The following is a 26831-nucleotide window of genomic DNA, read 5'->3' as shown; positions in this document are numbered from 1 at the left end:
GGGGTGACCTTCTGTTTCCTCAGGCCTCACAGTGTGGAGTGAAAGACAGGGTCCGTCTTTTGGGTGCTGCGGCTGACTTCACCCACCTTTGGGTGTGAGTGGATACCGTTGATCTGCGGATTTGGACACCGGGCATCTTAAGCACCTTCTGCCTTGAGCACCTGGCGGAACTCGGTTCCACCAGATCCTTGGTTGCCTGGTGCTGGAGACCTCGGTAGAGGCTCTTGACCTCTCTGAGCCTCAGCGTAACACCTTCTTCCTGGTATTTATATTTCTGGCATGTATATTCTGGCTTTATAGTTGGGGGTAGGAATCTGGGTAGAGATATTCCAGGACAAACCAAGGCCATGAACGCAGTGGGCTCTTCTAAGTGGGAGGTATTTCCATTTCAAAAAAGATACGTGTCAGGTTCTCTTCACACTGCTGTACATTTTCTCTCCTCCTCCTCCTTTCCCTCCTCCCCTCCCTCTTCTTCCTCCCCCCTTTCCTATAGAAATGACCACTTTACGTTTCCTTTGCCCATTTCTTGTCCATTTCCTTCCACTAGAATGGAAGTTCACAGATGGGAAGCGTCATCTAATGTCGTGGTGTCCAGATAGATGGTCCAGAGCAGTACCTGGTACCTACAAGGTGTGAAGAAAACTTGGTCATCACTAGGAGGCGCTAGGCCCTACCCCTGTTTGCAGTGACTACCCTTCCAATGGCTTGGAGATTCCCAAATCCCTCACACTGAGACTTGGAGCGCCAACAGGTCAGGGAGGGGGACCTTCACCAAAATCACTCAGTGTTGTTAGAGAACTGGCAGGGTTGATCCAAAGGTGAAGTGTGGTAGAAATTATTTACCCATTGTATAGATCCAGCAGCTGAGGCTCAGAGGGATCTCAAAGGACTTGCTCGGTATTTCCCAGCTGACTTCTCTTGAAAGCTCGGTGATTCTTACAGTGAGTGGCTCGACCCCCATTGGGGAGCAGTCTCCGGGTACATACAGGTCACGTCCCCCTTCCTTGACTTCTGCCTGCGCCATCACCACATGTGGGCAGGGGAGCCACAGGCGAAGGTGTGGGGGCTGCGGGCGCCCGGGAGCGCTTGGAGCATCCTTCTCCAGGCCTAGGGTACCACAACCCCGCTCGCCAGCTAAGAGGGGCTCGACTCTGCCCGCCCACCGCGGGGCGGGGCGGGGCGCACGCTCGGAGCCTCCGGGACCGCGCGTGGCTGAAGCGTCGCGGGCTCCTGCGCACCATCTCCCCGGCTCGGGAGCCCTATGCCCGCCGCGCCACCAGCCGCTGCCTGTAGTCTCCAGCCCCGCGGCGCTTGCCGCAGTCGCCGGCAGCGGATCACCCGCGAGCGCCCAGGTAGGGAGCGCGGGCGGGAGGCGGCCAGGCGAGCCGGCGCGGCCGGGAGGGCGGAGCGCCGCGCCGCGCTGCGCTCCTCTGCCAGCCCTCTCTCCCCCACCAGGTCTGGCCCGGCCCGGTCCGCGGCCTCCGGTACCCGGGATCCTTCAGTGCCTAGGGGAGAAAGGAGACCTGCTTTCCGCCGCCGAGCTGCGCTCCTGTTCTTGGGCCACCCCATTGCGACCCCCACGCGCGACAGCTCGTGATCAAGCGTACTCACACGCCCACCCTCCTCAGAGAGACTGCCCCGACCGGAAGGCGGGAGTTCGCCTCCTGCTCCCACCTCCCCAGCCGTGCCTCTGGCCAGGAGCCCCACCCCCATCCTTAGGCATCCCCGGTGGCTCTATTCCATTCCAGGGCTCTCATCCAGCCCCAGCCCAACTTTCATGGACTCGGCGCATCGGTACCCCTCCCCAAACTTCTTACCCGAGTACTCCAGGTGGCCCCGCCATAGGAGGCGCCCCTACAATCTCTCCCCGACCTCTTGTAATGGTTGCTCGGTGACCTAAGAACCCTGTTTTGCCACCTACTCCTCTGAGGTGCAGTTTTTACCCATCTTGCTTTCTCTTCCTTTGGCTTCACCCTGTATCCGCATTCACCATATCCTGTCCTGGTCCTCAACCCTAGTCCCCATGGTTCCAGAGCCCGGCCCTGTCAACAGTAGCACCCCAGCCTGGGGCCCCGGGCCACCGCCAGCCCCAGGGGGCAGCGGCTGGGTGGCCGCTGCGCTGTGCGTGGTCATCGTGCTGACGGCAGCCGCCAATTCGCTGCTGATCGCGCTCATCTGCACGCAGCCCGCGCTGCGCAACACGTCTAACTTCTTCCTGGTGTCGCTCTTCACGTCGGACCTGATGGTGGGATTGGTGGTGATGCCCCCAGCCATGCTGAACGCGCTGTATGGGCGCTGGGTGCTAGCTCGCGGCCTCTGTCTGCTTTGGACCGCCTTCGACGTGATGTGCTGCAGCGCCTCCATTCTCAACCTCTGCCTCATCAGCCTGGACCGCTACCTGCTCATCCTCTCGCCGCTGCGCTACAAGCTGCGCATGACAGCCCCGCGTGCCCTGGCGCTCATCCTGGGTGCCTGGAGCCTCGCCGCGCTGGCCTCCTTCCTGCCCCTCTTGCTGGGCTGGCATGAACTGGGCAAAGCTCGAACATCTGCCCCGGGCCAGTGCCGCCTATTGGCCAGCCTGCCTTATGTCCTCGTGGCGTCCGGCGTCACCTTTTTCCTGCCTTCGGGTGCCATCTGCTTCACCTACTGCAGGATCTTGCTGGCTGCCCGCAAGCAGGCGGTGCAAGTGGCCTCGCTCACCACGGGCACGGCTACGGCTGGCCAGGCCTTGGAAACCTTGCAGGTACCCGGGGTGGGTTTGGGAGACCTGGCTTTCGGGATGGGGAGAAATAAACCGCCCTTGGGAAACCACTGGGTGACTGCCTCATAGTTAACAGTCGTTGCTAATCCCCCAAGGCCGGTGGCTATGGCTTTCGGATGAATTTCAAGCTCTGACTGTGGTGGGATATGCGGGCTGTGGTGAGCTGGGTATGGAGGAGGAAGCTGGCATGCTTCTCTGTGACGGGCCCCATCCTGTATCACATCTGGGGAACTTAGAAAGCACCCTCTTCCCCTCGTATTCACACACCTTTTTCTGGGCCTGTTGGTCCTGTCTTCGAAATAAGCATGCCTTTGCTGTCCATCCCTAGTCTAAGCCACTGTCACCTCTCACCAGGGAGCTCACTTTCCCAGAGCCAAAGTGACTGAAAAGAAGTTGGCCATTTGCTTTCTTGCTACAAACCCCACCTAGCTCTCCACAAGGCAAAATCCCACCTCAATTATGGCCCTTGAGGATCCTTCCAGGCCAAACTCTTACCCTCCCTTTCCCTCTCTCCTCTTCTTCTCTGCCTACACCAGCCTCAGGGCCCCGAGGACAGTCTTCAAAGTTGTCATGTTTCACTCTGTGCCAAGATTTCGGGCCTTACTTTGAAAGAAGGCCTCATGTAGCTTCAGTGGACTCCAAGCTCCCTATGTAGCTGAAGGTGATCTTGAACTTGTGATCTCCCTGAATCTGTCTCCCAAGTTGTTGGTACTATACATGTGCCCTGCCATGCCTGGCTTAAGGTCTTTGTGTTTGCTGTTCCCTCTGCCTCAACGCCTCTGTCTGGAGCTGCTCTTGCTGACCCTGACTTCTGGGTCTGAAGGCCCACGGCCTCCCTGATGCTGTTGCCATCGCAACCCCTGTTTATGTGTTGATTTAGCCACACTGCCTCCATGGCTTGGGGACTGTGTGAGGCTAGGCCAGTTTTGACTCCCAGTACATATAGCTCAATAGTTACCTGTGCAGGCCCCTTATCTCAAAGCAAGCATGGCTGCTCTTGCCATACAGGTTACTGGGCTCCTGGCTGAGGTCCACCGTGGCGGGTGAGATGTAGGCTCTCTAGGCTTGGGCTCCTGAGACTTAGGTCTGTGAACTGAGCCCCTGGCAAAGGTCCCAGCTGCTCTCTGCAAGGACATCTCATAGCCTCAGGTGAAGGAGGTTCGTAGAGGTTGGTAGCCTTGGGGTGAGGTTGGTAGCCTTGGGGTGAGGTTGGTAGCCTTGGGGTGGGTGGGTGTGTCACTGAGCAGCAAGGGACTTGGTGAGGTGGGCCCCCAGAGCAGCTGGGCTCCAATGCTGTGAGGGAGACATGATCGTCCAAGGTCTGGTCACCTAGGACAGTGGTGTTTGGAGTGGACAGGAGTTCTGGCTGTGACCCTCTCTTTCCCAAGCTGTCAGTAGGCCTGATTCAGTCAGGTCGAATGAGGGCCTTCCACGCTCTTTTCTCAGAACTTTGGTATTTTCTTTTGGTTTACAGGACAGGGTTTCTCTGCGTAGCTCTGGCTGACGTGAAACTTGCTCTGTCGACCAGGCTGGCCTTGAGCTCACAGAGATCTGCCTGCTTCTGCCTCCCGACTGCTGGCACTAAAGGCATGAGCCACCATCACCACCGCTGGTGTTATCCTTTTTCTTTGTAAAGACTTCACTCTTGCTTGGTGATTTGCTCCTGCCTTGTCACGGTTTTATTGACTTTTGTTGGTCTGAGGGTAAGAGGTGACTGCACTTGATTCTCACTTGTGTGAATTTCCTGGCCTCAAAGGCTGGTGGCTTCTCCCCAGGATCCCCCAAATTGAGTGACCTACAAGTCAGTGTTTGTGATGTAAACAGATAATATCTGATGTCTGCACACAGTAGGGGCTTGTTTCTTACCTTGCAAAGATGTCAGATGGCTCAGTGGTTAAGAGAGCTTGCAGCAAAATCATGAAGAGTGGAGTCTGGACCTTGGCACTCACATAACAAGCCAGGCATTCCACAAGCACTCGGGACTCCAAGGCATTGGGTTCTGTCTCTTGGATTCTGTGCATGTGAGGGTGAGCATGCAAGTGCGCATGTGCACACACACACATGTACACACACATACATGTGTGCACACACAGACACAGACACACACACACACACACAAAGTTAAAAAGATAAGGGACTGGCCAGAAATCTCAGTAGGTATTGGCACTTGCCACCAAGCCTGAAGACCCAAGTTTTATCCCTGGGACCTACATGGTAGAAGGAAAGAACATACTTCCATTCATGTCCTCTGACTTTCACCTGTGTGCTCTGGCATGGGCATGGGGGCTGCACGGCTGCTTCTGGACCACCCCAGACCCCTTCCGTGTGAGATGGCTAGTATATATACACACACACGCGAGCGCGCAAAGAAAAACAATATTAAATCCAAATGGAAGTTCATGCGTTCTTGAAGCTATTGGTCAACTGTGGCACAGACTCTCCTGGGTCTACCATGAAGCTCCACCCTTGCTCTCAGAGATTCTGAAAAGGAAAGAGAATCAGCTGGGGTGGGGGGTAGGAGTGGGGTATCTCTCCTACTCCCATCTCTTTACTTCCATGAATGTGTTCAGAAGGAAAAGTTCCTCTCTTCCAGAAAAGACAAACCAGTAACCCTTGCCTCAGACAGTCACAGGAAACACAGGGCAGGGATGTCAGAAGGGGCCCAGCAGTATCTGAAGAGCTTTCATCTGTTATGCCCGGAACCTGAGGCTAGCTTTCTCATTATGAGTTGGAAGAACAAAGAATATGGAAGACAGCTTCCAGCTCACACCCTATGTTATTATTTTTAAATTTATTATTATGATCATTATTATTATTTGGGGAGGAGTTTTAAGACTGGGTTTCTCTGTGTCATCACTGTCCTGGAACTCAGTCTGTAGACCAGGCTGGCCTCGAACTCACAGAGATTCATCTGCCTCTGCCTCCTGAGTTCTGGGACTAAATGTGTGTGCCATCACCATCCGGCTTTAATTTATTAGTATTATGTAATTATGATGATGATGATGATGTGTGTGTGTGTGCGTGTACACACACACACATACACACACACACACACACATACACACACACACACACACACACACGTGTACATTATAGGAGAGAAGATAAGGCTCAGGGGTCTGATCTCTTCTCCCACCACGTGGGAGCTAGGGGTCTAGTCAGGGCCTTCACCCTCTGCGCCTTCTCACTGACTCCGTGAGTTTTTAAAATGTTCACCTGCTTCTGAGAAGTCCTGAACGTCCATCTTTGAGGGAACTCTGTACAGAGATCAAGGAGGTTAGATCCTGGGCTGTCAGTTGGGTGCTCTGGTCTCAGCAGGGCCAACACAGGTGTTCTTTTGGTGACATAAATCAGCTGCTACCAGAATGGCACCTGGTGACCTCAGGGCCTGCACAGGAGCCACCTCCCACAGCCACACCATTGTCTTGAGCACACGCTGTCGGGCACCAAGCTTTGTCTCCAAAACCCCTGTGAGTGAGCAACACTCTCTCAGCCTTGCTTGATGATAGGGAAACTGAGGCTCAGGGAGAGCAGGTATGGCTGAACGACACTTGCTCAGGGACATTATACCATGTCCCCTGCTGCTGCTTTCCGGGTCCTCCCTGAGCGTTGATCTGCCAGCCCAGTTTGCACCCTGCGGCTCTGACCTGGCTCTCTCGCTTTTAACCAGCATTCTCTCTGTGGTGGTTTTGTTTTGTCTCACACCTGGAAATCCTGCCTAGGTGCTGCTAGGTCAAGCCCTGCCCTAGTACAGACAGAACTCTGATCTTTCCAGACTCCAGACTTGGCCCTCAGTGTCTTCTCCATGTCAGTGAACGGTGACCTCCTTTTTTCTGGTTTTGCAGGCCAGGAACTCTGGGGAGCAGCCTGGATGCTTACACTGTGTATCCAGTCCCCTCTTCTCTACCTGTGACACAGCCAGGCTCTAGGTACCACTGCCATCCTGGGGCTGAGCCCCATTATGGATGCCTGGGTTACTATAGTAACCTTCTAACTGACAGGTCCAGTCCTGTTGCAATGCTCTGTTGACCTTACAGCTCTTGTCCCAAGACTGCTTGACCCACATCTAGGTTGCCCTCTTTTCCCCTTGGTTGCTTTTCCCCTTCCAGCCACTCTGACCTCCTGGCTATTCGTTGAGCATCAAGAGCTTTCCTGTCCCAGGATCTTTGCACCAGCTGTTCTGTCTTTCCTTTCCACATGGACTTCTCTCAATTTCGGTCCTACCTGCCTTCTGGTTTCTGTTCTCAGGCTTCTGAGTGGGAAGTGCTACCCTCCCAGGCTAGGTCCTCTCTTCAGGCCTGCTGTTCCCTCTCAGCAGCATCTGCAAACATCTTGCCAGTGGATGTATGGTTGATTGATGGACTCTCCTGGGTAGGAATCGGGCTTTAAGAGGGCAGGAGCTTGTCATGTTCGCTGTCCTAGTACAAGCATCCAGAGCCATACCAAACCTCTCTCAACTGCTCAGCCTGTGTTTATGGCTCCTTCTGTTCCCAAGGCCATCAACCTACCTCAGCGACAAGACGATCCACCCAGTTCTCAAGCCAGAGGCCTCTCTATTCCATATCTCTCCTTCCACCATACACCTTCGGGAAAGCCTGCTCATTATCTTCCCCCACTCCCATTTTTTCAGGAAGAAGGAGGTTGAGACAGAGTCTTTCTTTGTAGCCCTGTGGCCTGGAACTCACAGAGATCCACATACCTCTGCCTTCTAAGTACTGGGATCATAAGAGTGTGTCACCATGCCTGGCCTCGTTCTCTTTTAAAAACAGTTATTTTACTTTCAATTGTGTGTCTCTGCACACATGCGCGTGCATGTGAGTGCAGGTGTCTTCGGAGGCCAGAGGTGTTCAGTCCCCTGGTTCTGGAGTATATCAGTTGGGAGCCACTGGATGTGGGTACTTGGAATTGAACTGGGGTCCTCTGCAAGAGCAGTGCATGCTCTAGACTGCTGAACTATCAGTCCAGCCCAAAGCCTGCTCTTTTGGCAGCTGAAGCGTCAGACCCTCCGCTACCCGGCTTTCAAAGCCGCTTGTAGACTTGTTTCCTGAGCGCCTACCTTTGGGGGCTTGTGTGTGCTGTGGCACTCCTGTTTTCTTAGGTTTGTTTCTGTTCCTCCTTCTGAGCTGGTCTATCCAGAAAGACAGCTCCCTAGGCATGGTGGTGCACACCTTTAATCCCAGCACTCAAACTCTGGAGGCAGAGGCAGGTCAATCTCTGTGAGTTTAAGGCCACCCTGATCTATGTAGGGAGTTCCTGGCCATCCAGAGCTACATAGTGAGATCCTGTCTCAATGAACTGACAAACAGACACAGAGCGAGTTTGCAGCTGGAGACGGCCTCAGAGCTCAGATCCACAGCAATAGTGTGGATGGATACAGAGAAGGCTGCATGGGGTCCCTTCCCTTCCAGGATCTGGCTCTTTTCTCTCCTCTTTCTTTGCCAGTGTAGCCTCTAGCTCCCTGCAGATGGAAGGGAGGCGGGAACAGGCCCCCAGTCCCTGGCATGGGCAACGTGGGAGCTGGCCAGCACGATCTCTCTGCTGATCTACATATGCCTCTGTGTGAAACTGGGCTCTAAAAAAAAAAAAAAAGCCCGCTGTTGGCAGTGTTTCCCACCAGGTCTTCCCAGCATTCCCAGGGGCTGGGAGATAGGAGTTGTGCTTAGAACTGGAATATCAGGGAGATTTACACAGGGAAAGGTATCTCTGTGGGATAATGCCAAGCCAGGGAGTTGTGGGAGGAAGGAGAAAAAACAATAGAGGTGTGGAAGTGTATGTCCGTTATTTCAGCATGGGAGAAAGGCTGAGGCAGGAGGATTGCTGTGAGCTTGAGGCTAGTGCGATTGACTTAGGGTGTTCCAGGGAATTGTGAATTACAGTGAGGCCCTGTGTGGGAAGGGAGGGAGATAGGTAAGTAGGTAGGTAGGTAGATAGATAGATAGATAGATAGATAGATAGATAGATAGATAGATAGATAGATAGGGGCGGGTATCCATCCTGGGCACTGTCAGGCTGCAGTGTGAATGCAACCTTACAGAGAGAGACAGGAAGGTGAGCCAGGAGTTTCTCCTCAGACTCACCTTCCTCTCTCACCCCCAGCTCCTGTTCTGCTCTATTCCCCTCCCTCTGGGTGCTCTTCTCCCTCCTCTTCCCTCTCCCCCCCATCACCTCCCCCTCCTTTACCTCCTCCTGTCTTCCTCCCACCCCTGCCTTTCTCTCCTAGCTGCATATCCGTCTGTTTTAGTGACAAGCCTTCCCTCCACCCCCATCCTTCCTCCTCCTCAGAGGAGGTGACAGTCACAGAAATACCTGCTGGGGAAGGTGACTGTAGAATAGCTGTGCTGAGCTGGGGACTTGGCATAAAAATCCAGCATCTCCCCCTTCAAGTCCTGCCTGCTCCTGCCACAGCTGGATGACCTTGGAGAAGTCATTTTGCCTACCTGTATCTCAGGGATGATAAAGATGTCTATCTATGAGGCAGGGAGATGTCTCTGCCACAGAGTAGGTGCTCAACAGGTCCCCCTCCTCTACTGTTGGTGGTAGAATAGATGATTATAGGGACCTCTGTCTTCCAGCATCACCATGGCACCACCAACATGATACCAAGGTGTCACCAACAGCATCGTGATTATTATTAAGTAGGCGAGAACTCTGGGATGCTTACAACGTAAGTAACAACAGCGAGCCTGCAAGGTACTTACAGGGTTGGGAGCTGTTCCAACAGGTTTGTGGTACTCTATCTATTCCTTAGCATAGGCCCGTGAGATGGATGCTAGCAAACGTGCCCTGCCCCCTCCTTTCCCCCTGATACAGGGTTTCTCTGTGTAGTCCTGGCTGTCCTGGAACTAACTCTGTAGACCAGGCTGGTCTCGAACTCAGATCCTCCTGTCTCTGCCTCTTAAGCACTGGGATTCATGGCATGTTTTTTGTTTGTTTGTTTGTTTACAGAAGAGACAGGAGAGGCACAGTGGCTTGCCTAATGCCAGTCGGCTGTTAGAAGCCAGTCAGGGTGTGAAACCCTGTGGTCTGGCTCAAGTCCATCTTGCCAACCTCCCTCTATGATGGGAAGACTATTGAATTGTTTTTCGTGTTTATTTTAATTAAAATTTTAGATTCATTTACTTATTTATTTTATATATTTAAGTACTTTATGTGCATGAGTGTTCTGCCCATGCGAATGTATGTACATCACATGTGTTGTAATTCCCGACAGACGTCAGAAGAGGGCATGGGACCTCCTGGAACTGGAGTTATGGATGGTGGTGAGCTGCCTTGTGGGTTCTGGGAATTGAACCAGGTCTTCTGCAAGAGCAACCAGTGCTCTTATCCACTGAGCCATCTCTCCAGCCCCTTATTTTAATTTTTAAATGTGTGCCTATGTGTGCTTGCTTGTCTGTATGTGCACATGTCTGCAATGTTCACAGAAGTCAGAAAAGGCCATTAGACTCCCGGGAGCTGGAGTTACAGATGGCTGTGAGCTGCCCAAGGTGGGTTCTGGGATCAGAACTTAGTTCGGCTGCAAGAGCAGCCAGTGCTCTGAACTGCTGAGCCGACATCTCTCTCCCCATCCTTTGTTAGCAATTTGAATAACAAGGGAATATATACGTGCTCATCCTTTTAGTGTTCCACGGTGTTGGGAGGTGGAGCCCAGGACCTCACACTTTCGAGGAAAATACACTACACAGTCCAAGAGGTACAAGCAAGGCAAAGTAAAAGATCCCTTGGACCTGGTCCCTTCATCATTGGTAACACTCTTGCCCACTAAGGGTGCATTCTTGATGTCATTCCGTGTGCTGTGTGAGGTCCTCAAGAATGTGTGTTTTTCATGCTGTTTACACAACGGAGGCACTCTGTCTGTGCTGCCCGTCTGGCTGCCACATTCGCTCTGTCACACATCCCCCTTTGTCCAACACACCCCTTATTTATTCATTCACTTTAAGTTTTAAAAAGATGGATTCATATGCTTTAGTATTTTCCTTGTATGTCTGTGCACCACATGCATGCCTGGTGCCTGCAGAGGCCCAAAGAGGGTCTTGGGTCCCCTGGAACTTGAGCTATTGATAGATGTGGGTGCTGGGACCCGAACCCAGGTCCTCTGTAAGAGCAGGAAGTGCTCTTAACCAATGAGTTCCTGTCTGAAGGTGAATGAATGAATGAATGAATGAATGAATACTAGGTATGAGGATGTGGCTCATTTGATAGATGTGTCATAGATCTTTTTAACTGACAGATAAAGCATCCATACAATACACAAGATCTTCTCTCTAGATAAAGTGCTTGCCTATTTATTTTTGAGACAGGGTCTCATGTAGACTAGGCTGGCATTATTAGGTAGCAGAGGATGGTCTTGAATTTCTAATCCTCCTGGCTTCACTGTCTGAGTGCTAGATTAAAGACATGCTCTATCGTGCCTGGTTTATGCAGTGCTGGGAATGGAACCCAGAGTTTCCTATACGCCAGGCAAGCACTGTGCCAACTGAGGTACTTCCCAGCCCCTAGCCAAGAACATTAACATTTTAATTATATTTATTTATTCACTGTGTGTATATTTGTGTGTGTGTTCTAGCACACCATAGAATGCCTATGGAGGTCAGAGGATAACTTGTGGCAATCAGTTGTATCTTTTTTTTTTCCCCAGGGGCAGGGTGTGTTCAAGACAGGGTCCCACTATAGAGCTCTGGCTATTCTGGAGTTCTCACTCGTAGACCAGGCTGACCTTGAACTCACAGAAATCTGCCCGCCTCTGCTTCCCAAGTGCTGGGATTAAGGGTGCATTTCACGATTCTCAGCTCAGTTCTGTCTTTTCCACCAGGAACCAATGAACAGGAGTGTCCAATGTAGAGTTTCTGGCTAGAAAGGGCACTGCCAGGTTGCCCTGGAAGACAAGCCACCCTCTGTTCCTGGCATGTGCCGCAGATATATAAAGGAAATAAAGGAGACATACAGATTACAGAACAAGGCCTAGCTTGGGTGGGCGTGACTACTGGGAAGAGAGAAGCTAGAGTTCTGGCATCAGCACTGCGCATGCGTGTACAGTCCGCACTGTCTCAGTAGCTCTGGGAGTTGAGAATCCTCTCTCCTCTCTCCTCTCTCTCTCTCTCTCTCTCTCTCTCTCTCTCTCTCTCTCTCTCCTCTCTCCTCTCTCTCTCTCTCTCTCTCTCTCTCTCTCTCTCTCTCTCTCTCTCCCCCCTCCTCTCTCTTCCCCTCCCTCCCTCCCTTCCTCCTCCCCTCCTTCCCTCCCTCTGTCTTTCTCTCCTTTTGAACACAAGGGGCTCTTTCTCAAGTTCACAGAGCTAGAGTGGGGTGGGGCTGTGATTTACAGCACACGGCCCCTCTTACACCTTTGTCCTCTGTCACCCTTTCAAGGCCAAGGGGGAGAAGGTCAGGGTCTCTCTGTGGCTGCTTTTTTGTGGATTTGCCCCTGACAGTAACACCATCAGACCTCACCTGAGAAAATCTGTTACAATGTGCTTTGTTCTTCAACTCCCATTCCAGAGCGAGGCTCTGAGTCCTGCAGGAGTGCAGCTCAGAGCTGGGTGTCCAGCTCGGTGGACAGACCTCTGCTCTGCAAGCCCCAGTTGGCAGGGTGCAAGGCAGAGGAGGGCTCCTGTGTGAGCCTGGCTTTAAAGCTTCCTGGCTCTGACAGACCCGGGGTTTGCCTCTTCCACCCAGTCTCCATCTGTGGAGGACTGCACGGGGAGTCTGGTTTCCTTCCTATCTCTGCCTGAACTTTGCATTTCTCCACATGCATCCTGCTTTGGGCTGCCTTTAGAACCCAGCTGGGCATGTTGAAACATACCTGTCATGCCAGCACCAGTGAGCCTGCGGCAGGGGTATTTCCAGTTTGAGGCTAGCCTGGACTACATGTCTCAAAAGAAAAGGAAAAGAATGAAGCTGGGCAAATCCTTGGGTCCAAAACCGAAGTACGTGGGTAAGGCAAGAACGTAGCTAGAAGTACAGCTCAATTGGTAGGGTCCCTGCTGAGCATGCGAGATGGCCCAGGTTCAATTCCCAGTGCTATATAAACTGGGAGTGGTGGAGCATGCTTGTAATCCCAACATTCAGGAAGTAGATCTTGGAAAATTGGGAGTTTAAGTTCATTTCCTTGGCTGTCAGGCTCGGTGGCAGTCATCTCACTTGAAGGCTGCGTGTTTTTCCCTTTCATATGTGTGAAAATAAACTTTTATGAGTAGCCTTTCCTGTGGAGAGGTTCCTCGTATTTTCAAAGGGGTCACAGAGCTCATTCCATGCCTCATAATCTGGACAGTTGGTCGCAGGTGGCAGCTCAGACCTCTCCATGTGCTTGTCCCTTCTTGGTGGCTTCCAGGGGAGTGGCACTTCCCTCCTGTCCCCGTTCCCACCAGCATCCAGGAGGAGAACGGAGTAGGGTGTCAGTCTGTATTGGAAAGGAGCTTTGCAGCGCTCATGTCACCAGCCATCCCTGCCTTACCCACACAAGGTTTCATCAAAGAAATGTTTCTGCTCTGTGGAACATGATGGGAAAACCATAATTCCAAATTGGGCAGAGACTCTGTGGGCTGCACAGATAAGCTGCCCTTCTGCCGTGGGTGGTCTTCTACAAGTACAACTGCAACTGGTCCTTGAATTGCTGAGATCTTGGAAGGTGGTGGGGCTTTTTGTGCTGTGTGTCTGTCTATGGAGAATGCCATCTGCCTATCACCTATCTGTCTGTCTGCCTGTCTATCTATCTCCCATCTATTTATCATCTGTCTGTCTGCCTATCTGTCTATCATTTATCTATTTATCATCTGTCTATCTGCCTGCCTATCTACCTACCCACCTACCTACCTATCTTTATCATCCATCTATCTATCTATCTATCTATCTATCTATCTATCTATCGATCGATCGATCGATCGATCGATCGATCGATCTATCTATCTATCTATCTATCTATCTATCTATCTATCTATCTATCTATCTATCTATCTATCTATCTATCTATCTTCTTCTCTTTTTATTGTTGTTCTTTGTTTTTAAAAGACAGTTTTTCTCTGTATCGCTTTGGCTGTCCTGGAACTTGTTCTGTAGATCAAGCTGGCCTTGAATTTACAGAGATCCCCCTGCCTCTGCCTTCCAAACGTTGGGCCACCGCCCAGCTTCCATTTATCTATTCCTGAGACTGAGTCTCCTACAGCTTAGGCTGGTCTTAAGTCATTTTGCAGCTGAGGGTAGCCTTAAACTTCTGAGCTCGCTTTGATTCCAGGCACATACCCCTCTCCCTAGCTTGTGAGGTAGGAGAAATGGAACCCAGGGTTTCGTGCATGCTAGGCAAGTCCTCTTTTAACTAAGCTACGTCTGACTCCTCCATGTAACCGAGTATTGGCGTTATACAAAGGTCACTCGGAGCTCTCTTCCTCTGTATCTGAACTACCTCAAACTTGTGAGATGCTGCATGGCCAAGGTATAGTGTGGGACTAGGATCAGGGCTCCATAGAGGTCCCAGCTGGAGTCATTACACAAGGATCTATGGGCAGTATCAGTGTTCAGCCTGGGGCTGTACTGTTCTTAGCACTGACTTGGTCAGGCTTGGTCTTCAGTCAGTTTGGTATGGAACTGGAGTTAGGCCTAGTGCTTCAGCTGGGGATCAGTCAAGGATCAGGGCTCAGTTAATTGCTGGTATTCTAGGACTTGGTCTTAGTGCCTCAGCTGGGGACCAGTCAAGGATCAGGGCTCAGTTAATTGCTGGTATGCTAGGACTCAGTCTAGTGTTAGGGTTGAGGTTCAGTCTGTGACTAAGATCAGCCAACTTATATGGCTTTCCTTTCCACAGGTGCCCAGGACACCACGCCCAGGGATGGAGTCTGCTGACAGTAGGCGTCTGACCACCAAGCATAGCAGGAAGGCCTTGAAGGCCAGCCTGACCCTCGGCATCCTGCTGAGCATGTTCTTTGTCACCTGGCTGCCCTTCTTTGTGGCCAGCATAGCTCAGGTAAAAAAAAAAAAAAAAAAAAAGACAGTGAAGATGGAATTAGTCTAGGCCTGGCCAGAGAGAGAGATGCCATGCTTCACTGGGCAAAGGTGGGAGGGAGGAGGATGGCTCATCTGTGCTAGTTGTGTCTGTGTGTCTGTCCTGTCCCTGCTGGGTGGGGTAGCCTGAGTCCCTGCCTGGGACAAAGTGTGACAAGTCTTCTCTCCACAGGCCGTATGTGACTGCATCTCTCCAGGTCTCTTCGATGTCCTCACATGGCTGGGATACTGTAATAGCACCATGAACCCTATCATCTATCCCCTCTTCATGCGGGACTTCAAGAGGGCCCTGGGCAGGTTCGTGCCGTGTGTCCACTGTCCCCCGGAGCACCGGGCCAGCCCCGCCTCCCCCTCCATGTGGACCTCTCACAGTGGTGCCAGGCCAGGCCTCAGCCTGCAGCAGGTGCTGCCCCTGCCTCTGCCACCCAACTCAGATTCAGACTCAGCTTCAGGGGGCACCTCGGGCCTGCAGCTCACAGCCCAGCTTTTGCTGCCTGGAGAGGCGACCCGGGACCCCCCGCCACCCACCAGGGCCCCTACTGTGGTCAACTTCTTCGTCACAGACTCTGTGGAGCCTGAGATACGGCAGCATCCACTTGGTTCCCCCATGAACTGACCAGGTCAAGAGCTGGCCAGCGGAGGCCACATTCCCAGAGGCCTCAGCCCATTCTCCCTAAGAGTGGGAGGTGGTAGGTCTCCCGAGAGCATGCCGAGTGTCCTGAGGGATCCTCGGCTAGCCCCCATCTTCTACTTGAAGGCTCCTTGACATGAGAGATAATCTGAAACATCGTAGGGTATTCCAGTACAATGTTGCTTGTGGTTTGTGTAGTGTGGCTGGCGGGGGGTGGGGGGCAGTGTCTCGGAGCTGTGCCATTTGGTTCAGTTCAGCAGGAAAGCAATCAGTCCTCAGCCCTTTTTGTTAAGTGGGAAGAACGTATTCCTCTAGACACCCCAGTTCCTGACTGGCCCAATCCTGTTATCCAAAGTGCCATCTCTGGGTTGTTGGGGTTCCTGTAGGCTCTGGGGAGCTTATTCAAAGTGCCCACCCCTCTGGAGATGGGCTCAATCGACATTGTATGTTCATGAGCTTTGCCAAGTCTGCCTTTGCTGAACTTTCAGACCTGCCAGCCCCTAGGAGGGGGGTGGCAACTTTAAGAAGTAGCTTAGGCTGGAGGCTGGGCAGCCAGAAATATGACCTTTTCCTCAGCTGTATGCTGCATTTCTTGGGCTTGGCACAGGTCTCAAGGTAGAGTAGGAGTGATACCACCTGTAAGACAATGTGGATGGTATGCCCAGAACCTGTGAGGGGCCAGTGGGTGGTAAATCCTATTGCTTTAACTCTTGGTTAGCCGGATTCTGGCTCTGGTAGAAGGGTAGCAAGTGTCCCTCCCTCCTTCTTCCAGCCTTCCCTCCCTCTCTCCCTCCCTCCCTCCCTCCCTCTCTTCCTTTTGTTTTGATTTGTTCTAGGCTCTCAAGTAACTCATGTTTCCCTATGTGGCCAAGGATGACCCTGAACTTGTAATCCTCTTGCCTCTACCTCCCAAGTGCTGGGGTCACAGGGATACACCACACACCAGATTATATGGTGCTGGGGGTGAAACTCAGGGCTTCATGCATTCTGGGAAAGCACTCTACCAGTGGAGCTGTGTCCCTAGGGCCTCCTGTTTTCTGTTAGGTCAGCCTCACATATACTAGGCAAGCGCTCTCCACGGGGCCACATCTCAGCCCCATTGTCTATTCCAGCCCAGATTGGGCTCCCAGCCTCCTTGCTTTGCTGGGTGGAGACTGTACCACTCAGGGACTCTTTCTAGTCCCATCCTGTTCTTCTGCCTCTAGAGGCCCAGGGGATGGTGACAGATCCTGTACAACCTTAAGTGTGGGTTTCCTCTACCCCAGCTTCCCCAGCTGATGGAGGCAGAGCAGCCCCTCATCCTGCCTGTCCCCTTTGGTTCTTCCTAGGGTCACTGAAAGAAAGAACAGCTGCTTGGGTAGGCAGCATACAGCTGAAGAGGGATGTGTGCCCCTGGCTTGGGGGTGAAGCCACAGACAGGCAGGTGGGCTCTGGTTTGGCACGGGGCTTGCATTTGTGGGTAAGGGCAGGGGACTCCCTTACTCCATGCTGCTCCACACTGAATTCCCCTTCAGCAGCTGCAGGTCTTTCTTTGAGCCTGTGTTCCAGCGACCCGGGCTCCCGGACTCTCTCCCTATGGCCAGGAGCTCTCCTTGGTGCTGACCGTGCTCAACTGGGCCCTGGCAGCAAGGCTCTGGTGCTTCCGGCTTTCTCTGCCACTGGGCCTGCCTGAGGGACTCAATAAACACAAGCTGAAGGACGTGGATGTGTGGTGGACTATCTCCTACTGAAGCCCCAGGTGCTTGGAAAACAGTTGTGTAAAGGTCTCTCCACCACAAGTGTCCTGGGCTCTGATCTGATTTTGTGCCTAGCATGTTCTGTGACACTCTCCCTAGCTCCCACAATGAATCGCTGTCACTTTTCTATGGGGACACAGTAGTTTGTAGTAAAGGTAGCATGAATGGCATATATGTTTGTAAAGTGGATAAGTGACACAGAATGGAGGGGCACTGAGTTTCTGAATACTGTGGCACCCACAGCCTTCCATGGGACTTATTTCTCCACATGCACAATGGGGACAGGCCACTTCTGTCCCTGCCACCGAGGGGAGGTGGGAGGAACAGAAAAGATGCAGACACAAGGCCTTAGAGCTCAGGTGAGAGGTCCCGAGACTAGACTTGATAGCAATTCCATCTCTGATCATCTGCGTAGCCTTCAGTGGGTTTCCTAATTACACAGAGGCCCAGTTTCCCCAGCATAAAATGAAGTTATGAAGGTGAAAAGAAGAACCCTTAGGGTGTGATAATCAGTGTTTATTGGTCCCCCCTCATGTAATCCATGCTTACCAAGGCCCAGTCCTTGAGAGCCTGACTGTGACTTCTGCCTTTATTCCTCTTGCTACAATTCTATCCAGGGTCACATGTTTCACAAGCTCAGGGTGGGCTGCCACATACATCACATCGATGCCTGTTACGCCTGCCGTTGTCCAGTGCACCCAGCCTGCATAAATGTACTGGACAGAGCTGCTCCTTCCAAGGGCAGGGGAGCAAAGTGTCTCATTGGCACCTGAAAACGCTCGCTGGTGGAGCCTGGGATCAGTGGGCAGCCTGGGAGAGTTGATGGAAGATCTGGAAGACACTTGGGTCCACTGAGGTTGGAGAAAAGGGAGCACGGGGACCTCTAGTCCCACAGAAACGTTTGGGCCTTTGGATGGGACCTGCAGGGCAGGAGCCTACACTGGTTTAGCGCTGGGTTGACCTGGCAGGTCATACTGCTAGTCCTGCCTCCTAAAGCCAGTGCTTTCTCCCTCACCTCTCCATTCTAGCTCCTATCTGTTTAAAAAAGGCACTTGTGGAAATTCCCCACCCCTAGAGCTCTCTGGGAAGTCAGCAAGGGTTAGAGAAAGTTGCATACAGAAGTCTGGAGAGGTAGTCCAGATGCCTGCTGGGTCAGTCCAGTTCTGTACAGGACTCCTGGGTCCCATGGGTGCAGTCAGGGCAGCCCAGTGGGTTGGGACCCACACCATGGCTGCAGATCAGGTGTCCCTCTGCCGGAGCAGCAGCAGTAGAGAGCGAGTCCTCTGTGGACTGGTTCAGCCCTGCTGGCATCTGGGCTTGGCTGGCACTGGAAGGTATGGTGGTTTTGAGACTGTCTTCTGAGGCAGGTCCCTGGCTTTGTCCATCCTGGAGGATTATCTCATCTGTAGAGACTATGGCTGTCTGGAGAGGCTCTTCTTGGGGCAAGCTGCCAGGGGCCAGTGGGAGTCCCTTCTCTCTCCAGCCAGGCTTGGTGCGGATGCCCACAACCTTCAGGATGGCATCCATTTGCTTGGCGTAGTCCAAGTGGCCATTGACCTGCAGGGAGATAGTGAACGAGGACCATGTGGGTAGGTGGGCAGGGCTCACCTCTTCCATGGAATCCAAGCTAAGCTCTACCCCTCAGATCCAGGATCCCAGCTGTTATTGGTTCTCAAGTCCAGAGTTCACTAGAATGGGGCATGGAGGTGGGGCTATAGGATCTGAGGCAGGGAAAGTTAGAGAAAGCTTCTCCAAGTGCATGGGTCCCCTGAGCACGAAGGCCCATTCTGATGACTAGCAGGCAGGGGAGGGGCTCAGTGTTTCCTCTTCAGTAGCCTCAGGACCTTGTGTGTGTCGGGGGGCTTTCTGTCCCCAACATTAGGAGTGGCTCTTCCAGAGGGTGGCTGAGAGGGATTCCCCAGGAAAACATCCCAAGTTGGGAATAAAGCTTTGTCTCAGCCAGTAAGGGTCTGTTTCTTCACAGCTCACAGCCCTTCCCCCATCACCCCCCCCATCTTCCTTTTAGGAACTTTCCCACTTGCCTCCCCATTGGGTACTGAAAAAGTTAACTCCCTAAATAGCAGTGTTGACAGGAGGGGCCCTGGGCAGATGGTCAGAGCAAGTGTCCTGTCTCAAGCTTGAACAGAGCTGTCCCCCTGAGGGCAGACTGGGTACAAAGCCAGCTTGCCTCGCCACCATGAGACCATGTAGCCAGGAGTTGCCACCAGGTCAGTGCTATGGCTTTGGATGTCGGCTGTCACTGTTAGAAGCCAGATAACATTCTGTTTACGGTACATAATCTGGCCCCAGGTATTGGCTCATGGCCGTCCCATATGGGCCGAGAAGAGGAGAAAGCAGTAGTGTTTCCTGGTGCTTCTTGAGTTCTTGTGTAAGACTATGAGCGTCTTTTCTTAACCCCCTCCCTGTATGTGTGCGTGCGTGTGTGTGTGTGCGCGCGTGTGTACGTGTGTGTGTGTGTGTGTGTGTGTGTGTGTGTACGTGTGTGCGTGCGTTTGTGTGTAGATCAAAGATCAGGTATCTCCCTCAATCAATCGCTCCCCACCATTTCTCTCTCTCTCTCTCTCTTTCTCTCTCTCTCTTTCTTTCTCTCTCTCTCTCTTTCTTTCTCTCTTTCTATTTCTTTCTCTCTTTCCCTTCCTTCCTTCCCTTCCTTCTTTTCTCCTTCTCCTTTCTCCTCCTCCTCCTCCTCTTTACTATGTATGTAGTGTTCTGTATACTGAATGTATGCCTGCATGCTGGAAGAGGGCATCGGATCCCATTATAGATGGTTGTGAGTCACCTTATAGTTGCTGAGAATTGAACTCAGGACCTCTGGGAAAGAGCAGCCAGTGCTCTTAACCTCTGAGCCATCTCTCCAGCCCCCCACCTTATTTTTTGAGACAGGGTTTCTCATTGACCCTGGAACATATCTATTTGGCTGGACTGGCTGGCCAGCAAACTCCAGGGATCCTCCTGCCTCCGTACCCCCAGTACTGCCATATCTGAATGTTTTTCACCTGGGTTCTGGGGACCTGAACTCAGATCCTTACACTTTTGTGGAAAGCACTTTGCTGAGTGAGCCAAGACATCCCCTCTCATCCCCTTGAAATGCATAGTCTCTCAAGGGAATCAGAGAGGTACACAGAAATCACAGCCCACCTTGACTGCCACTTAGTAGGTGCTGTATAAATTTAGGTTTCCTTACTTTAGTTTGCCTCTAAGAGGATATGAAGGTGGAGAGATAGCTGGGCTGATCCATTCGGGAGCCCAAGATGGCTGCTTTAGCTCTAGTTATCACATCTGAATTCCAGCCAACAGAAACTTCAGACCCACGGGGACAAACACTAACCAATTCTCTATGAACAAATAAAAAGCTGCTTCCTTGAGCATTTTGGATCCCGGGAAGGACTAGATGGGAAAAGGCAGGCAGAAGGGCAGAGCAGTGTCATTACTGCAGCTGACCCCAAGTGGCCCTCATACCTACTGCCCACAGCTCTGGCTTCCTCTGCTACTGTCTTGGCCACACACAGTCCGCCAGCTGCTGTTCTATAAAGACCCACGATGTTGTTGCTGGTACCCCATGTTTACAGTCAGTGGAGGGGAGGTCTCCCAGGGGTAAGGTGGGGCAAGGGTGGGTGTGACACAGTTGACACTGAAGTTTTCAGCCCATGACCACCTCCCCAGCTGTCCCTCTGAGCTTTGCCTGCTGCCTGGTACAGTCAGGCATCACTAATGTAAAGCAGCCATCTTTCATGACTGATGAAAAAAAGCCCCAGGACGCACCAGGCAGCTCCCAGCACATGCTGTCAACCAGCAAAGGCTTATTAGACTATTGGCCAAGAGACTGTGGACTCCAGTTACCAGGTCCATGTGGGCAGGAATGGGCCCCAACATTTCCCCTTTCCTGCCTTACAAGAGACCTGGCCTGGCTGCCACCACCCCACCTGTCTATGCCGATGATCCTTCCCATGCCCACTAGGCCCTGGGTTCCCCAGTGCCACTTGTTTCTGTAAAATGAAGCTGACAATAACCGCAGCCCCATATGGGCTGGCATGGGCAGGAGACCATGGGGATACAGGCGTGTTTGGCAGGACTGCAAATGGCTGACCAGGCTCTGGAGGTTTAGGAACACAGGCAACATTCTGGCAGAGGGCCCAGGCTCTGAGGCAGTTCCCTGGGTTTCTGGCTTGAATCTACAATGTCCTCTCAGGCTCAGGTTCATTCTCTAACTGGTGGTGTTGTGAGGCTGTGAAACCTGTGCTAGCGCCCTGTGGGTGGAGTAGGTCACTAGAAGTGGGCTTTCAATGGGACACCCAGACCCTGGCTCCTCCCTCGCCCTTTGATTTCAAGCTATCCCTCTGTGAACTGCTTCCTGTTGGACCTTTCCCTCCCTGGCAGACTGAAACCTGACTAAGCCGTGAGCGCAGATAATTCCTCGCTTAAGGTATTTCTGCCAAGGAGCAGAAAGTCACTGGTATGCTCGAGTTTGCCACTCCAGCCTCGGTTTCCACATCTGGACAGTGGATCAGTATGCCTTCCTGGGACTTTTTGTAGGGTCTCCTGACACAGGGTGGCTGTTGTCACTGCTGGTGCTATTACTGACTGTGAACTCTGTGACAGGTTCTTTGTTAAGTCCTAGACATCAGGTACATCCTCTGGGACATGGAGAGATTTGTCCTGGACAGCTTCACTCGGTGAGCCCTGCGATGGTGAAAACCCTCCACTTCCTGCAGCCTAGAGTGGGGCAGGCTGACAGGCAAACCGGCATCTTAGCCAGGGTCCCTTTATCCATCCCAGACATTGTCCACGCCTGCCACAGGGAGGACGGACAGACAGGTCTGTAGTCTCTGCTGCAAACGGAGCTGCCAGGCAAGTCCTACAGAGGGAGCCCTGCCAGCCCCTCTTCCAGCAAGCTGCCAAGGAAAGGCAGGGACACAAAGGCAATGCTAATTACCTCTAATTAGTCAGAGGAGGGAAGCACCGCTTTGCTGAGGCCCCTAATGTGATAAAGAGCTATTATTAGGCAGAGCTACAAAGCTGAGCCAAAGCCAAGGTCTTTGAGGAGGGAGAGGTCTGGGAGCAGTTAGTCTCCAGGGTGGAGAAGTGAGAGTGGTGACCTGGCTGAAGAGGAGGGGACTAATATTAGGGAGCACTCATGAGCCCAGAGCCCTAGGCCTTGCATCTTCAGTAAACATCCCATATAATGGGCCAGTGCTATATTATGTTCTTGCTTGGCCGGCACCAGGGTCTACTGCTTTGAGTGCAGCCCATGTCCTGCCCCGAAGTCCTCTGCGTGCTTTGGTTATATATGGGGGAAGTGTGGTGGTGGTGGTGGTGGCGGGACAGCTCTGACTGGTCATCTGGGGTGAAGGTGTTGAGGGGGTTTGGTAATTTGAGGACTCTAGGGGTTTGGATCCAGCCCTGTGAATTGCTTGTTAGGAGACAGGAAGTTTTCTAACCCTTGATTTCCTCATCTGTAAATGAGGTAGAACAGTCCCTGCCTGGAGGGTAGCTTGAGGATTATAGCCACCAGGGAACGGCTGGGATTGAGCTCAGCTCGCAAGAGGCAGGTATGTGCAGGTACCATCTCCAAGTGCTGGAGTGACCTGGTGCCCCTCATACACAGGCCAATGGGACAGACCAAGACTCACCACGGAGGTCAGGTCCACATTCTCCATCCTCCGGTCCTGCAGCAGCACAGGCTGGAGGCCGGCGACGCGGAGCTGCACGGAAGATGTGCGGTACACGAAGCTCAGCAGCCAGTCTCCCCTACAGGCAGAAAGAGGGGCCATCAGCCTGAGCCCGGGCAGGTTGGGCCTTTGACCCGTGGGCAACTGACCAACTGGGCATAGTTACTACACAGACTGGGTTGGCCTCAAACTCACAATCCTTCCATGTCAGCCTCCAAGTGCTAGGATGGCATGTGGGCACCAGAGTGGTCTCTAGATGCTCTCAGGGCTCTGGCCTCCAGCTGGTACCTCCTCCTTCCCCTCCAGAGATGAATCCCTTTACAAGGGAACCTTGCTCTTTTCCTGTAGGCTCATCCATCACAGGCCCTTTATTGACTGTCCCTCCCTGGCCTTCAGCTGTCACCCAGGGCCTCTGGTCTCTGAGCTCTGCAGGGTGCTTGCCTAGTATACACAAACCCTGCTTTTGTTCCTTAGCACTGTGTAAGTCAGAATCGGAGGGTGCCTGTCTGTGCATCACGACGCCCGCCCGGGAGGTGGAAGCAGAGGATCTTTGGCTATATAGAGAGTTCAAAGCCAGCCTGAGCTATATCAGAGCCTGCCTCAACAAAATAAAGGTCACCACTCATCCCTGTAGCCTGCCCTTTGACTCTGAGCTTGGAGTGTCACCTCCAGGTCACTTGGTGATCATCCTATGTGTTTGCATGTGCCTTATCCACAACCTTTGGGCCCTGTGGCAGTTGAGAACTCATGAGGTTTGAAGTTTTTACAGCTAACCAGCCTGTGGGCTCCCTGATTCAGGACTGTCTCGTGAGGCTTGGGGTGGGGGCTGCTTTTTGGGGGCTTGGGGATTTAACTCAGAATGGAACTCTTAGGGCCTCTCTACAAATGCCAAATGGGGCTGCTCTCCCACTCCCCTCCTGACCCCCAGGCCCCACCACTTGCCAGAAGGCCTGTTGCCCAGGCTACTGACTCTGCAATGCCAGCTGCTTCTATCTTCCCACCCATGCCCAGAAATCACGCTCCAAAAACGGAGCCCAGACGCCAGCACTGCCAATGGCACACACGGGCATGCCTTAGCCCCAAAGAGCTCTCGTCTCAGGTGCTACCCCACGCTTCCTCCTTCAGAGTCATCCTGCAGGGGATGACACAGGATCCCACAAGACCCTCCCCTGCCATCCTGCAGGGTGGGACGCCTCCCAGATCTGAACCTCTGGGCCTAGGCACAGTGCTGACACGCCCATGATCAGCTTCTGGTACCTTTCAGCATAGAGACTTCTTGTCTCCAGAAAGGGTGGGGAAGGGCACACCCGGAGCTCAGGAAATGTGGTTTCCTCCCCCGTGGCATGAGCTTCAGACAGACCTGCAGTAGCCATTGATGATTCTCCCAGACACCACATTCCGGAATGGTTCCCAGTGCTTGGGGTCCCCTTCTACTGGTGCGCCCAGAAGGACCACATCCTCGATGATCCCTTGGCAATCTGGTGAGAGACCCCAGAAGAGTCTGTCAGTGTTCTTGCACACAGTGGTCCTGATGGGAAGGGATGGGGTGGATTGAGATGGGGAAAGGAAGGGGGTAGTGCACACACATACACAAGCGCACGCGTGCACACACACATACACCCCCCCCCCCCCGACACACACACACCAGAAGTGGAGGCTGACACAGGGTTCCAGGCCAAGTCGACCCTCACATGTCTGATCCATTCCTGCAAAGTGTCACTGTGAAAGTTAAGGCAAGCAGCACACAGCCACATAGACAGCACATGGCACAGTCCGAGTAGGGAACAAACTGTCTCGGCATCACGCGAAAGCTCAGACCGGCTTCGACCATGGATGACTTGCTCACGCCCCCTTCAGAGAGACCCCGAAGGCCCTCCGCATTGCAGAGCAGTCGGGAGACACTGAAGCCTTCTTTGATCAAGCTCCTGGGAGCTTGGCAGCCTGGAGGGATGGGGGGGATGGGTTTTGGATGTAGATTATGTCATCAGACACTCTGACATAATGATTCAAGAATATTTTAGGACTGCTCTACTAGAAGTGTTTGTATGTCCTGTAGGCTTGGAGTCTTGCTTGGAGCTCAGACACACGGGAAACTGGCAGTCTGCAGAAGGGCACACAGTTACTATCTGAGAACTACTCTGGCAAATGGGGGTGCATGTCCCCTCTCTCTAGTACTGTCCTTTCCTGCTTTCTTTTTCTTCCTTCCTTCCTTCCTTCCTTCCTTCCTTCCTTCCTTCCTTCCTTCCTTCCTTCCTTCCTTCCTTCCTTCCTTCCTTTTTGTTTTGTTTCTCAAGACACGGTTCATTTTCTCTGTGTAGCCTTGACCATCCTGGAACTCACTCTATAGACCAGGCTGGCCTTTAACTCACAGATCTGCCTACCTCTGGCTCCGGAGAGCCGGGATTAGAGGCATGCACCACCATCAGCCAGACCCTTCTGCTTTCTTTTTGTCACACAAAGTTTACTAATCTGTCCCCTCCTCTAACCCCAGGGTTCAGTGAACCTGTCACATCTGTGTGGCTGTGTGGAGAACTATTGGAGCACACACTCAAGAACAAACAGGAAGCTGGGCGTGGTGGCACACACCTTTAATCCCAGCATTCGGGAGGCAGAGGCAGGCAGAATTCTGAGTTCAAGGCCAGCCTGGTCTACAAAGTGAGTTCCAGGACAGCCAAGGCTACACAGAGAAACCCTGTCACGAAAAACCAAACCAACCAACCAAACAAAACAACCCCCCCCAAAAGGACAAATAGGAGCATTTGGGCTTTGACATTGGGTTCAAATCCCAACATAGCCACTTCCAGGCTCTGTGACTTGGGTCAAGTCACTGAACTTCTCTGAGCCTAAAAGAAGAAGATGATAGTGACATGCTAGGCTGTGGGGCTCTTTGAAGATTAGGTCAAGGTACAGCAATAGGCCATCCATGTGAGCACACAATGGGGTTCCTGATTGTCTATGCCATCCCCACTCCCACTTATGGCTCTTCCTTAGCAATCTCTGTGCACCCCAGAAGCTGCACACTCATTCAGGTCCTGGAAAATGTGCCAGGAGGGGCAGCTTTCCCCACTTCGGCCAACCTCTTGCTGAGTGACACAGGGCAGGTGGCTTGCCCTCTCTGGACCTGGTGCTAACTAAGGTGCTTCTGTTAGCCCTTCTGGATTTCATGCCAGAGTTTGGGTGAAGGGTTCCAGGCTGCTTGTAGTTTAGGAACCCCTACAGTACCAAGTTATCTGAGTATTCTCAAGCTCTGACCCTCAGACTCTCTGAGAGGATGGAGAGATGGCTCAGTGGTTAGAGAACTGACTGCTCTTCCAGAGAACCCAGGTTTGGTTCCCAGTATCCACACGGTGGCTCACAACCGTCTGTAACTCCAAGTCCAGGGAATCCGATGTCCTCTTCTGGCCTCTGTAAATAGCAGGCATGTAGGTGGTGCACAGACATACATGCAGGCAAAACATCCATTCACATTAAAAAAATAAAAAAGACTCTGGCACAGAAGGTGACCTCACTCGTGGTCCTAGGGGAGTTTTAAAATCTGTGTGAAGTTAGTGCCAATTAGCACATTGCCTCAACCCTGTCCTGGGTGGGGTATTCAGAAAACCAGTGAGACCTCATTCTGAGCCCTTCCCTTGGAAGATGGGGAAATGGACTTAGAGAGAAGATGGTGCCAGCCCAAGGTCACATAGCCAGAGAGACACTCCAGCTAGGACCACAACCCAAGGTATCCAGATAGCTGTGGGTTCCCTGGGACCGTTCTTTTTTTTTTTTTTTTTTTTTTTAAAGATTTATTTATTTATTTATTTATTTATCTACCTATTATATGTAAGTACACTGTAGCTGTCTTCAGACGCACCAGAAGAGGTCATCAGATCTCATTACGGGTGGTTGTGAGCCACCATGTGGTTGCTGGGATTTGAACTTCGGACCTTCGGAAGAGCAGTCGGGTGCTCTTACCCACTGAGCCATCTCACCAGCCCCGGGACCGTTCTTTTTTCTGTTACAATAACCAAGAGGGCCAAACTGCG

General features: G+C 52.5%; 2 protein-coding genes across 7 annotated transcripts in view; one reads left to right on the top strand and one right to left on the bottom strand.

Moving 5' to 3' along the window:
- The first annotated feature begins 1214 nt into the window (after positions 1–1214).
- Htr6 (5-hydroxytryptamine (serotonin) receptor 6) lies at positions 1215–17079 on the top strand. Of its 2 annotated transcripts, NM_001377096.1 has the most exons (4): positions 1215–1352; positions 1456–2743; positions 14553–14711; positions 14922–17079. In NM_001377096.1, exons 2-4 carry the CDS (start codon positions 2024–2026, stop codon positions 15363–15365), a joined length of 1323 nt encoding a protein of 440 aa, NP_001364025.1. In that variant the 5' UTR covers positions 1215–1352; positions 1456–2023; the 3' UTR covers positions 15366–17079. The 2 variants fall into 2 exon arrangements, with proteins under 2 accessions (NP_001364025.1, NP_067333.1); NM_021358.2 differs by lacking the exon at positions 1215–1352 and having other exon boundaries at positions 1996–2743; positions 14922–15376.
- A 532-nt stretch (positions 17080–17611) lies between these two features.
- Tmco4 (transmembrane and coiled-coil domains 4) overlaps positions 17612–26831 on the bottom strand; it is an 86898-nt gene continuing 77678 nt past the window's right edge. For 3 of the 5 annotated variants that reach the window (XM_006539280.4, NM_001305423.1, NM_029857.3), the window contains 3 exons: positions 24167–24284; positions 22768–22885; positions 17614–18673 (listed from right to left, as the gene is read on the bottom strand). In XM_006539280.4, coding sequence (XP_006539343.1) covers positions 18269–18673; positions 22768–22885; positions 24167–24284 — 641 coding nt within the window. In that variant the 3' untranslated portion in view covers positions 17614–18268. Of the gene's footprint in view, positions 18674–22767; positions 22886–24166; positions 24335–26831 lie in introns of all 5 variants that reach the window. The other 2 variants (XR_001784218.2, XM_030253908.1) reach the window with 2 other exon arrangements.

Source organism: Mus musculus, chromosome 4 (assembly GCF_000001635.26).
Source record: "Mus musculus strain C57BL/6J chromosome 4, GRCm38.p6 C57BL/6J".
Lineage (NCBI taxonomy): Eukaryota > Metazoa > Chordata > Mammalia > Rodentia > Muridae > Mus > Mus musculus.
Note: the sequence above shows the minus strand (reverse complement) of the source record. Positions and strands in the feature narration are given on the sequence as shown.

Coding starts and splice junctions, on each gene's coding strand:
- Htr6 (NM_001377096.1), top strand. CDS start 2,024: ATGGTTCCAGAGCCCGGCCCTGTCAACAGTAGCACCCCAGCCTGGGGC. Junction 2,744..14,552: donor AGGCCTTGGAAACCTTGCAG/GTACCCGGGGTG, acceptor TCCTTTCCACAG/GTGCCCAGGACACCACGCCC. Junction 14,712..14,921: donor TTGTGGCCAGCATAGCTCAG/GTAAAAAAAAAA, acceptor TTCTCTCCACAG/GCCGTATGTGACTGCATCTC.